The sequence below is a fragment of the Delphinapterus leucas genome, chromosome 2 (assembly GCF_059928025.1).
Source record: "Delphinapterus leucas isolate spDelLeu-1000000601 "Yukka" chromosome 2, BTC_Dleu_Yukka2, whole genome shotgun sequence".
Taxonomy (NCBI): Eukaryota; Metazoa; Chordata; class Mammalia; order Artiodactyla; family Monodontidae; genus Delphinapterus; species Delphinapterus leucas.
Genome location: NC_143130.1, coordinates 121844844 through 121859013, shown reverse-complemented (window position 1 = coordinate 121859013; position 14170 = coordinate 121844844). Strand labels below are relative to the sequence as shown.

Below are 14170 nucleotides of genomic sequence, written 5' to 3'. Positions count from 1 at the left end.
TTTCCCCTTTACTATATGACTAGTGTTTCCTCTATGATAAGCTTTATTTCCACTTTTATAAGATATGTGTAAATCTAGATTCTTTGAGAGATACAGATCTCTTTTTTTCACAAACCTACACTCAAGCTTATAGTCTAGTATTCTAGTAACTTCAGCAGATATATTTTTCCAGTGTTTTAATTGTAAATGATTTTAGATTTGCACTGTAATGGTGAAGACCTTATTCAGAATATTACTTTAAGTGATATTATCCAGGACTTTCAAAGACCTATTGATTATTATTTTTAATTGATACCAGTTACTAGTGCTGTTTACCTTTTAAGAGTAATGTCTATGATATGACAGAGCTAGGTTTTTTGCTTATATCTTTTGTCTTTTTGTACTTTTGTTTCTTCAGTAGCTCATTAATGTGCTTAAATGAGAAATCAGAAATGCAGATGACTGTTCCTCTGTTAAATACGGAGATATAAAGCAATATAGAGTATACATTGATTGATTCAGTTAATTGATTCAGTTAACTTAGAAATCAAGCCAGGTTTAAAGTTGTGGATGATTTAATTACATGGTTTTTGGAGTCATTTTCCTTAATAAAAGAATTGATTCAGATGCTTTTTTACAGGTATATTATTTTTATAATATTATTGCTATTATTATTAAAGTTTTTATGTTTATGTATCTTGGGAGAATGTAACTCCATTGGTACAGACTTCATAATAGTAGGTCATTAATTTTGAAGTCTCTAGGAAATCTTTTGTAGTGAAAATCCCCCTTATTTATCATAAACTTAGGTAGATAGCTTTTAGCTAACATTAATATGATAAGTATAGCGTTTTACAATTGTTCTGGCTGAATTATTATTTCTTTTTACTTTTAAAGGAGAAGAAATATCCTAATTTTGCATCTGTTTACTCAAGAATACTGAAATTAGGATTTGTAACTTAAAAAAATTTGTAACTCAAAAAAAATAAATAGGATAATGTTCTATAATTTTCTTATTTTCTGAAGATTGCTTCATTTGAAAAAAAATCTCTTAAAGTTTTTGGTTAGGCAAGAAAAAAAGTCATAATTTTTTAACTGTTGTAAAATTAGACCATAGCTCAGTGGCGTAAGTTGGGATACCAGGACATGCCAGAATATGAAAATTTCCGCCACCTTCTGCAAGCCCCAGTGGATGATGCACAGGAGATCCTTCACTCCAGATTTCCAATGCCGAGATACATTGACACTGAACATGGGGGCAGTCAGGTAAGTACTGTTAATTTGTTTGTGTGTTTGTTTGTTGCTGGTTTTACGAGTTGATCCTACTTGCCTTCTGACGTTAATTTGAATAGACTGCTTCACCAGGCACATAAAGGAAGGAGATGGGCAGATGGTTTCCAGGGGAAGGTATGCTTGCTTTTTGCTTTAGCTTTGAGAGCAGGGCAGTAAGATTATTGACTAGCTGTCTAAAGCTGGTGGTTTATCCCATCTTCTTCCTCCAGCCCAGCTCTAGTAAGGAGCCAGGATGGCATTATGGTGGTATGCAAGCTTTAGTTGAGCAAGAAGATATGAACAACTTGGGAAATAATTTAGTGTACTTTTCTTAAATCTGTTTACTTACTGGTAAAGTCTATGAATACGAAGTTTGTGGTAACATAATGTTCTTCTGTTTTCCTCATTCTGTCATTTCAATTTTCTAGGAAATATAATAGGAAAGCATTATGGCATTGTAAAAAGGTGTGTAATTTTTAGAATTATGAGGATTAAATAAGATACATGTACATATACACATAGCCCTTTTGGGCCTTACAGAAGACTCAGGATCCCTTAACATACACTCTTAAAACACTTTTACTGCTCCCTTGTAATTCTTATTAGAGTTATATAAATTAATTACAGATTATTATAAGTTTGTTTCACTTGTTCCTTAAAAGCACAGATGTTGCTTTGTTTATTAATGTATCCCTAGTGCCTAGCACAGTATTACATAGTACGTAATAAATATCAGTAACTATTATTCAGAAATGATAGCAATTATTATTAGGGTTTTACTATAATAGAAGCTACCCTGTATTGAGAATTTGCAAAGCTGCTAGTTAGCACTTTACATACCTTCTCTCATTTGATTCTCATAGCAGTCCTATTGTTACCTCCATTTAACAGATAATAAAACTGAGACTTAGGATACTTGTGGCCAAGGAAACATAGTAAATGGAGGAACTGGGATTTGAATCCAGACGTTCTGACTCTTGAGCCAGTGCTCTTGTGTTTCTACTTTGAGAGTAGAAAAAGATTTTATATGGTACTAAATTTCAAAAGACAGGGCTGTCCTTGTTCTTCCAACATGTAATAATAATTTATGACTGGTTCTCTCATTGATGTTTCACCGCATGTAGTGCTGTCTTCCTCTTTTATTCTGGTTATTATTTAATGATGATAAGGCATAGTGGATAGATGGGTAAAATGTTGGGTAAGTGCTCTCATGGAATAGCCTACAGTTTAAAAAAGTTTGAGAGTCATTGTTTAAAGTAAAAGAACATGTATAGGTTTTCATGGCTTTTATTTTTATCATTTTTGGGGACTTCCAACCTCTGATGACGTTTCAGACCAGGTATTTGGTAAATGTCACAGTAACCTTGTCATAATTGTTGCAGACATAATCTTTATAATGCTGAGTTTTGGACTCAACAATTTGTATTTGTTACTATGAATGTTATTATGTATGTATGATTTGGCGAGAAGAGGTTACATTTATTATTTATGTGTAACATATAGTGGCCTATATATTTCAAACTTTAGTTCATTTTTTTAAAGTTGCATTTTAATAAAGTTAATTTGACCAAAACATATTAAATAAAATTGAGTTTAGATAGTATAATACATTTGTTTAGCCTATATTGACCAAATCTATTTTTGATGGATAATGTTATTTCTTCTTTGCTTTTAAGGCGCGTTTCCTGCTTTCGAAAGTCAACCCTTCACAGACTCATAATAATATGTATGCCTGGGGACAGGTAAGTGTAAATAGCAGATGTTGGAAATTATTTCTTTGTGTTATTATAGTTTGTTATTTTAGTGAATGCTACATTTTTTCCTATGTATTTGGTAATGTCTGTTGGAAAAGTAATAAAAAAATAAGAGTCGAAAATAGAATTAGCATTTGTTGGCACCACAGAAAATAAAAAAGTGATTATATCAAATAGATAGAACCCCTTCATATTTCAAGCTTAACAATTTACCCTTGAGACAAAAAGCAATAAAGTGTATAATATGAGATAGGAGGTGATGATTCAAGCTTAATGCTAGGCTATGAACTATAAAAGGCCACAGTAAGCTGGGAGTGGTCAGGGATTGTGGTTGAGCAGGAGAGGCTGGAAGCCTGGAAATCATTATTAATATATTTTAATTTGGTGGGAGTCCTACCTCTTGATACAATATATCAACATTTATCAAGTGTTCCAATCTTCATGACTCTATATTGGTACTTTAAGATTCACAGTGATCATCCCTGCCTTTGAAGAGCTTGTAGTCTAGTATTAGAAATAAAATACATACCTAAGTAGTTAAAGTACAAGGCAGAGTGGGCTATGTGCTTTTAGGAAGATTTAAAGTATTACAGGGGGATAGACGAGGAGGAGTGGAAGAGGTCACATGGTGGCAGCAGGAGAGGGTGTCAGAATAGAGCTCAGAAAAAGAGACATTTCCTTTTAGAGTGGTTATTAATCCAGTAAGTAGAAATTGTATGAGGAAGGGAATTCTAGGTAGAAGACAGTATGGAGTAAGGTAAAGGGTACACGTAGGGATGAATAGTAGAACTATAAATTGGCAATATATTGTGCAGCCAAATTGTGGAGGCTCTTGAATGCCAGGCTGAGGACTGAGGAGCTGAGTCTTTATTTGGTAAGTAATGGAATGTTATTGAAGGTTTTTGGACAGAGGGGCAAATTTGAGTCTTAGATAATACAGTCGAATCTTAAGATTAATTGGGAGCAGTGTGTAGGTTGAAACTGTATCTATCAAAGTAATCCAAGTGAGAGGGAAAGAAGACCAGATGGTGAAAAAGAGTAGATCTGAGCGATATTTCAAAAGTAGACTCGGTGAGATTTGATTAGAAGTTGCAGGAAAGGAAAACTTACTCCAGGGCAAGACAGCTGTATGCAAAATGTGAATTCTGACTGAATTCTGGATTAGAGAGAGAGAACAGCTTATAAAGAACATAATTGGGATGATTTGTGATATTTGAATGTGGACTATATGTCAGATACTAGTATAATATTATTAAATTTCTTGAGTGTGATAATGGTGTTGTGGTTATGTAGGAGATTGTCCTCGATCTTGAGAGATATATCCTGAAGTGTTTGGGGGTAAAATATCATGATGTCTTCAACTTGCAGAAATTATTTAACAAGAAGAAAAAGAAAAGGAAAAATATATAGAAACATAAAGAAAATGTGGCAAATGTTAATCGGTGATTTTATGTTTAGAGTATGTGGGTGTTTGTTCATTGTACTTTTCTCTAGGTTTGAATTTCTGAAAAATAAATAGTTGAGGGAGAACAAGGTAATATGGGGTTTTGAGCCTGGGTAACTGAGGAGAACATGTGCCAGTAAGTGGGAGGGTGGAAAGAAAATGTTTGATTTTATTTATTTTTTATTTTTTGTTTTATTTTATTTTTTTGCCACATTGTTTGTGGGATCTTAGTTCCCTGACCAAGGATTGAATCCTGTCCCTTGGCAGTGAGAGCGCAGAGTGCTAACCACTGGACCACCAGGGAATTCCTGAAAATGTTTGGGTTTAGACTTTGAGTTTGAGATACCATCTAGATGCCCAAATTGAGCAGATTGTTGAGAATTTGGGTTTGGTGATCAGGGCAAGGATTCATAGACAAGTGATACTTAAAGTCATCACAGTGGATTCTTGTCCAAGGTGAGAATAGAGAGGCAAAGCAAGGATGAGATAAAACCTTGAGGAAGTACAAGTGGTAGGAATATTTTATAAATAATCAGAGAAGTGGAAGGAAAATTAGAAGAATACCACATCCTAAATGATGAGGGAGGACGTTATAGAAGGAAGAAGAAGGGAGTAGCAAATATTGAGGTGCTGCAGACACTTGATTTGATGATTAGGAGGTTATTTGTGGCCCTTGGTAAGCAGTTTTAATATAGTGGTTGAGTAGCAGATAGATTGTAAGGAATTAGTACGTGGTAAAGAAGTGGAGGTCATAAGTGTAAATGATGCTTTGTGTGTGTGTGTGTGTGTAAATGATTCTTCTGCAAATTTAGCCTGAGTGAAGAGTAGGATGATTGTTATTACAGTAAGGGCACAGAATTTATTTGTGGACCAAGTGTAAGGAGCTAATGTAGGGGAGACACAAAAGAACAGTGTATAGATGTTTAAGATCCTCAAAAGGAGACAGTGTGATCACACGCATTGTGTGGTGGTTAAGCATTGGTAAGGAGGCAGGACATTTCTTTCTGCAAAAGCAAAGGGTGAGAAGAAGGGTGAAGACAGAGAAAGATTTTGAGGTGGAGAGAAAACTCACATTGGATAAGCCTGTTTCTTTTCAGTAAAAGATTATTTGCTAAGAGAGAGAAATGCTGGGGTTAAGAACTAGAAAATAGAAAAGATTAAAAACAGCTATAGGGAATATAAGAAAGCAACAGAAGATGAGTAAAAGACTTTTACAGCATGGTGAGGGTCCATTTTATTTACTAACAGTTTCTTGAGCATGCTTTTGTAATGTTCTCTAGCCGTGCTTTGTAATTCAGACATTGCATTGGGGCTAATTTAGGACTGGAGGTAAGAAAGATGGACACAGCAAAGGGAGTAGAATAATTGAGAACGATGTTAGATAACTGACTGTGGGGTCCAGGCTGGTTAGAAGAGCAACGAAGCAGTAATTGGGATTAAGGTCCTTTTCCTTTGAATATAGAGGTGCCTCAAAAGTTTGCCTTGGGCTTCCCTGGTGGCACACTGGTTGAGAGTCGGCCTGCCGATGCAGGGGACACGGGTTCGTGCCCCGGTCCGGGAAGATCCCACATGCTGTGGAGCGGCTGGGCCCGTGAGCCATGGCTACTGAGCCTGCGCGTCCGGAGCTTGTGCTCCGCAATGGGAGAGGCCACAACAGTGAGAGGCCCACGTACCACAAAAAAAAAAAAAAAAGTTTGCCTTGAATTCTGTACATTCACTGTTTCTCTGGGTGATTGTATCCACTCCTATGGCTTCATCTTTCATCTGAGGCTGACTTGTAAATCTCCATCTTTGGTTTGGCTTCACAGTGACCTATAGACTGGAATTTCTATAACTGCCTGCTGCACAGCACTGGAGTTTTCTGTAGACATTTCATAAGCAGCATGCCCCAACTTGAACTCTTTCACACTATCTTGTACTGACTGACTTTCCTATTTTTATAAAGGGCCCCACTGTTCTCTCAATTCCCAGGGCTTGGAACTTTAGTCATTTATATCTTCTCCCTTCTGCCCCTAATTACTGACTTATTTTCCCTGTCCATTCCCTCCTTTCCTTGTCCTAATCGAAGTCAGGCCCTTGTTACTATTCACATAGACTGTTGGAATTACCTGCTCTTGGGGCTTCAGCCTTTTCTTCCATTTTGGCACTGGCCAGAGTGGTCTCCCTAAAGCCGTTCTAAGTCAAAGCACTGCCTAGAAATCTTTAATAACCCCCTACTAAGTTACATAGAAGTTCTATATTGCTATTGAGGGTCCTTTGTGGTATGCTCCAAATAGCTTTGTCCACTTTTAGCTACTCTTTAGTCTTTTTAGCCAAACTGGACTTCTTACTCCACTCTGAATACACTGAGCATGTGACTTGTCCCTATCACCACTTGTAACACATCATAGCCATCCCTCAAGGCTCAGTGCAAAGTTTACTGACTCCATGAAACCTTTTCTGTGATTGCATGACTGGATATTGTGTAATATCCCTGGCGCTTCATCCCCAGCCCCTTTTTTCATCTATTTCTGATGACACTTATTTCTCCTGTTAGATTATAAATTACTTAAGGGTGATAACTGTGTCATTTTCATCTTTGACTTTCCACAGTACCTTAAACATAGCATATATTGACTATAGTAGATCTGGACAGGAGAACAGAGAGATGTTTTAGGAGTTAAGAAGCTTTCGTGATATAGATAAATAAATTGAATTCACAATCTAAAAGTCCTGAAAGGTGAGGAGTTTTTTACAGCAAAGAAAGGAACTTACTCTTGGAAGGCGTTCAAAGGGTACACATAGCACATGTGAGAAAAATTTGTGCCCGTATAATACATATACGTATAGACTCTCAATATCACCCCTCACCCTCTTCCAGTTGCTGGGGGAACAAAAAGCCAAATATTACTGTGATGTGGAAGTTCGGAGTACAGGATGTACCATGAATCATACTTTCCATTATACTTAACTCTAGTTAACTGAGTATTGGTTTTGGTTCTGGATCCCACAACTTAAGAAGAACTTATTTAAGAAAAAAAAATTACAAGAATATAGAAAAGTAGCACCAATAAATAAAGTTAATAGAGTTAATGGAAATGGTGAATAATCAATATGAAGGGGAGGTTAAAGAATTGAAGGATACTTTAAAATAGTACTTGTCAGGGGTCACATATCACATGCCCCTAGGGACCAGGTGAACCTGACTGCATATAAGAAAACTTGACTCTCAGTGTCAAAAAGCAATACCTGGAGGCAGCGGGCTATGGCAGACTAGGGTTTGTGGGGAGGGTACACAAATCCTTTTCTAAAGGGGGTAGTGTTCCTCCCCTCCAGATGATTGTTGCCATACACATAATTCAATTAACAAAATGTTGTGAGCTCACATTATGAAGACCAAATAAAACCTATCTCTTTGTGGCTGAATTTCTGCATTAAAAAAACATGGTTTAGTTCATGGAAATAATGGCTTGTTCCTTGTTTGGGGAGGTTTAAATTACAGCATGGAGATGTAGATGGAAGACATATAAAGTAAAGAACTTGTTGAGCTGTTAAACATGGAGAGGCATCATTCTGGGCTGGTAATTGAAAACTCTGCAGGTTACTAAACTTCCTATGCCTTCTCTTCCTTGTCTGTTACACAGTTTGATGACACATACTTCATATGCCCAGTAATACTCAGTAAATATTAGTTATTAGTTTTCCTTTTTATCACTGGAAAAAAAGTCTCTCTAAAGATATTTAAGATAGGAAAGAAAACCTATTTTAAACTGAAGTTTAATTATTACTGCCTGGAAGTAGGGGCATTAGAGACATGAATAAGAGCCCTAACACTTAAGCCCGACCCTGAAAGATGGAGATTATTTCATTGGATGAATATGATGGAGAAGGAAATCCCAGGCAAAGGAATAAACCTGCATCTTGTTTATCTGATTCACTCATTTGTTTATCCATCCACCCATTCATCTATTCAGTACTCAATTTTGAAAGCCATCACCTTTGGAGAAACTTAAGTGTACTTACTTGTTATTAAGTGAATTCTTTTTATTGATTTGATAAAAAGTTGTTTAAATATTTATAGTCATTAAGTTAAATTATGTCCTTATACTATATCGTGGTTTTAATTACATTGTTATCAAGTCTGTCTCTCCTTAGATTTTTTATAAAGTGTTTTCCTCAAAGAGGCAGTTGAAGACAGTTTGGGTTTCTTCTCATTATTGCATTTTAGAAAATATAATCATCTTTTCCAGGAATGCACTTTAAAAATTTTTGTAATTTTTTGGCCACTCCACACCACACATCATGTGGGGTCTTAGTTCCCCAAGCAGGGATTGAACCTGCTCCCCCTGCATTGGAAGTGCGAAGTCTTAACCATTGGACCGCCAGGGAAGGCCCCTAGAAATGCATTTGATTTAGCAAAATTTAGGAATTAGTTACAGTTACACCTTTGGGGGAAGCTGACATTTGATCCTATCTTTTATGAATAGATTCTTACAAAAACAAAACAAAAAAATTTCTATAGGATTTTACTTAGACCATTTCTTTTTTTAAGATTGTTTCCAAACTATTTGAAAAATCTTTCATTTGTATTAAACTTGTTCATGTGTCTAAAAACAATGAAATTTTGGTCTGACATATTTAAATCAGTGTTTCTCAGTCTTTATATTTTGTTAAATTTGAAAACATCCCTTTCCTGTAATGCTGTTTGAAATGTCAAAATTAAATAAATATGTTAATTAGAAGTAAGAAAGAAACCAAGAGCCCTAAGGTCTTTTTTGACCTATGATTTTTATAAGAGAAATTATGTTAATATCTTTATAGATAATAATAGCTAATAAGCTGAGTCTGTACTGTGTTTTAGTCATTATGCTAAGATTTTCATACACTTCTATTTGTTAAAACACTCCTGTGAGGTGAGTACTATTAATCCTATTTTTCAGAAGAGGAAATTGAGGCTTATATAGGTTAAGTTAACTTACCTCAAATCACACAGCTAAACTGTGACAGGGTCTGGATTTGAACCTAGGTCGTTCTAACCCCAGAATCAGAATTTTTAACCATTAAGCTAAATTGATGATTGAAATTTAGGGCGTTAACATGGTAGCCAAGCATTTTACTAAAAATTATGGAATTTAATACCTTAGTTTTCTTTTTGTCAGAAGTCGAGTACCCAGTGTAAGTATTATCCACGGATGGCCTGAAGAGGGCACCACTGCAACACTGCTTCTGTGACAGGGTGCTGGAGGTCTCTGTTGCTATAGTGCTTCATATACTAAATGATATAAAGCTTGGAACTTTTTGCTTAATCCTGAATATATTTTAAAGAGAAAAAGAGTGCAGTTGTAAAGTTGAGATCAATCAACTGCAAATTTTTGATAAAATTGAGTTGAGCATTAGTATTAATCACTTCAAATAAGATCACAGTATATGAATTAGAAAATCCATATATATTTTGTCTTGGCTAGGAGAAATAGATCTGGGATTGGGTGAATTGAGGTGGAAAATGTGTAAAATGGAAAAAATTCAGGTATAATAATAATAATGTTATATGCCTACTGTGTGTGTCAGGTATTGTTGTGTTTGCTTTACAAAGTTTAACTCATTTAATCATTATAGCAACCATGTGAAATAGGTTCTGTTATTATCTGTATTTTACAAATGAGGAAACTAAGATTCAGAGAGGTTAAGTAAGTGGCAGAGCCAGGATGTGAGCTCGGCAGTCAGGCTCCAAACTCGGAGCTCTTAATTCCAGTGCTGTTGTCTCCCTTCATTATCAAGTTTTTCAAGTTCTTATAAATTCACATATGAAAACACATAATAAAATTGATTTTCCATTATTCAGGAGAGGTTATGGCATATCTGTGGCTATGCCAGCCTAGAACCACAAGACCTATAAAGTCAGAGCTCATATTTGCCACTAACTTGCTGGTATCCTCTGAAAATTACTTAATTTCTTTGTTTTAGGTATTTTATATATACTGATAAATAAGAAACTGGATATCAGGTGAAAACTTTAAAAATCCAGATATAGAGGGCTTCCCTGGTGGCGCAGTGGTTGAGAGTCCGCCTGCCGATGCAGGGGACACGGGTTCGCGCCTCTGTCTGGGAAGATCCCACATGCCGTGGAGTGGCTGGGCCCATGAGCCATGGCCGCTGAGCCTGCACGTCCGGAGCCTGTGCTCCGCAACGGGAGAGGCCACAATAGTGAGAGGCCTGCATACCGCAAAAAAAAAAAAAAAAAAAAAAAAAATCCAGATATAAAATATTCTAGAAAAACTTTCTTGCTATAATAAAATTTCATTATTAGTGGATTGGATTACTAAGGTAATCAACACAGTTTTTATTAAAATAGAAGTTAGGAATTTTCCCTAACCCTTGTTAATTACTTAGAACTCACAGAAATCAATTAAAATTACTTGAATGAAAATATATAAGTATAGTTTATTTAAAAAATGATATAAATTCTCTTCCTTCCATCTGGCGGTTGTGCTAAAATGTGTGAGTGGAATTTTATTTTAGTAAACAGGCAACAATAAGGGAGACTTATTTCTTAGTAGTGATAAAAACACCAGTACATTCAAGACAAATGAACACTTTACTACTTTAAAGATTAAGTTGGGTATGGAGCCAATGTAAGACCAATTGGTAAACTGCGGTACAAATCTGACTCTGACCACATGGGGTTAGTGCAGACTCCAAAAGTTAAAGGACATGGTCCACGAGACTGCCCCGACTTAAGATGCCAGCCGAAAGTCGAATCCCAGGTTACCCACACTTCTGACTAACTGGCTACAAATCCGTGTGTGTGGGGGGTGGTGAGAAAGGGAGGGTGCTGGGGTGGGCAGTGGGTTCCCATAACCCCCCTCCCCAGGTTTGGTAATTCCCTAGAACAACTCACAGAACTCAGGAAAGCACTATATTTATGATTACAGTTTTAGTATAAAAGTTACAAGTTAGGTCCAGCTAAATGAAGAGACAGCAAGGTCTGGGAGGGTCCCAGATACAGAGCTTCTGTGCCCTTTTCCCATGGAATCAGGGTGCATCACCCTCGCAGCACATTGATGTATTCCTCAAACAGGAAGCTCTGCTGGGCTTTGGTATCCAGTGGTTTTTTTGTTTTTGCTTTTGTTTCTCTTAGGCATGATTGATTGAATCTCTAGCCCTGCATCTCTTCCTCCCTGGAGGTCAGGCTCTCTTAAAGCGCAGGCATCTAATTACATGGTTGATCTTTCTGGTGACTGGTCCCTATCCTGAGTCATCTCATCTCATAGCATAAACTCGGGTGTGATCTGAGGGGCTCATGAATAACAGATACTACTTTCAGGAAATTCTAAGGATGTAGTTTCCCTCTCAGGAGTCTGGGACAGGAATCTGGGACAAAGGCCAGCAGATTCTTTATTATACAACAGGGAGCATAGACATTATTCTGCTTAAAATGATTTCCTTGTCTATTTTTTTAACATTTGTTTATATACTTTAAGGTATCATCTCCTGTGTTTTAATCATAGAAAATATCTTTCTTTTCCTCTAGGAGTCTGGAGCACCTATTCTCACAGATGATGTTAGTTTACAAGTGTTTATGGATCACTTAAAGAAACTTGCTGTGTCAAGTGCTGCTTGATGTGCTAAACATATTAAGAACACTTAAGAAGATGAAATAATATTTCAGTTTCTTTTTTTCCCCCTTTTTTCAGTTAATCTGTGGAAACCAACAGAGAGATCTCTCTAGACTCTTTTTGTATTAGTATGGTTTGAGACAACAAATGGAAAAATGTTCATGTTTGTAGATTAAGCTAGAATATAAGAGCAAAATGTTCATGTTTGTAGATTAAGCTAGAATATAAGAGCAATAAGAACAAATTTGTTTTGCTTGTCACAGTATTATAACTGGTTTTAGAAATTTGAGGTCTTTATAACTTATGTTAAAAAGTAAAAATAGAGTCTGCCTTGTACTACAGAGATATAACTCATTTGTATGTTGCAGACAAATTCAAAGTGGCACTGAATGTTTTGACCTTTTGAAAACTTGTTTCTTAATTTTAACCAAAAAGTAAACCAAATCATCAACAGTAATGATAAATGTGAGAATTTTTGCCTATTCATTGAGTATTTTTCTGTGATTTTCAGCACTTACGTATACACTATTTCTGTATTTACTCTGTTAAGGCAGATTTATTTTTATGATGATTTGTTTAGGAATTATTTGACTTTATATATGGTAATTTTTATGAAGATAATTTAATGTTGGTCATTTGAAAAAATAGTTTAGAGATGAAAGTTTTTGGGTAACAATTCCACAGTTGGCAACATATGTGAAATTCCCACAAAGTATTCAACTATGTGATTAAAAGTGATAATTTTTTTATAAAGGGAGATAGAAAATAAACAGTTTGGCACAGTACATTTTAGAAAGGCTTTGCAGTAAAAGGACTTCTGTAACTTCTAAACCAAATTTGGTATTCACTGCATGGTTTTGTTTCCCTTTGTTTTTCTGAGGTAAATTTTACATTATATCCTCCAGTATTTTAAACTATTTTGGGAGTTTACACACTGCTTTTGGTTTTTGCTTCCATTTTGTGAACTTTATTAAGTTGTAGTTCTTATTGAAACAGTATTATCTAATATTCTGTTGAATTTTATCATTTGACGCTCAGTTCTATTTTGATTTATTCATTAGTATCATTCACTTTTACCTCTTAAAGTTTACTTGTAGCAAATGTTTACATTGCTAAAGCCAGATATGTTTGACAATGAAATTTACATCAAGTACTGCAAATAAAAGGTGGTGCTATGATATGGGCCTGGAAGGACAGTGTCATGATTGTACTTGCATGAACACTATCATCTGATGGTAAAATAGACAGAAACTTAAAAAAATTATTTATATGTTATATTCAATTGGAGTAAATAAGTTGTTCTGTTCCATTTTATTTGAATTGAACTGTGCTAGGTCTAAATACCAATAAAATATACTTTTTCTCTGTTTTCCTGCTTATTTTGAAACCTAGTAAGCCTGAAAAGCCTAATGTAAAATTAAAGCATTTATAAAACCTGATATTAGTGGATTAAAAAGTTACTCATTTTAAAAAAATAACAGCTTTATTGAGGTTTAATTCACATATTACACAATTCACCCATTTGAAGTGTAAAGCTCAATGGTTTTTAGAATATTCATGGAGTTGTGTAGCCATAACCACAATCAATTTTAGAGCATTTTCATCTCCCAAATAGTTATTTGTTTTTGCTATAAGGAACTGAGGAAAATCCCTGTGATGATGATACATGTTTAGCTTGCCTGGCCCCTTAACTTATATCCTTTAAGAATGCATTGTTTTTTCTTCTCTTGAGTGATGAGCCGCTACTTACTCCTAAACTCTCCTCTACTTCTAAATCAGTTACAGCCGAAGGTACTAAAGTATCTCTGTATTTAAGGGATAAGAATGAACAAATATATCATCATACCCTTTTAGCTTACCATTTGAAAGAAGTCACCCTGGATAATTTTTGTGTATAATTTAGCTATTACTAAATTGCTAGCTATTTAAATAGACTTGAAGGAAGAAATGTTTAACCCTTTTAATGAACTTAGAGTGGATAACAAATATTTGCTAAATCACTAGCAGCACTGAGAAGCTTTGGTGTGTCCAGAACTATTAGGGAATTCATTCTTGAACCTACTTACCCCTAGTGGCTTTATCTCTAAAAATGACTTTAGATCTCATCTATGCACACTTATATTTTG

General features: G+C 35.4%; 1 protein-coding gene across 1 annotated transcript in view; it reads left to right on the top strand.

Annotated features, from left to right (window-relative positions):
• The window catches only part of SEC23A (SEC23 homolog A, COPII component), a 64908-nt gene extending 51495 nt beyond the window's left edge, over positions 1-13413 (top strand). The window contains exons 18-20 of the mRNA XM_022570686.3: positions 1090-1245; positions 2928-2993; positions 11960-13413. Coding sequence (XP_022426394.1) covers positions 1090-1245; positions 2928-2993; positions 11960-12049 — 312 coding nt within the window. The 3' untranslated portion in view covers positions 12050-13413. The remainder of the gene's footprint in view (positions 1-1089; positions 1246-2927; positions 2994-11959) is intronic.
• The last annotated feature ends 757 nt before the right edge of the window (positions 13414-14170 follow it).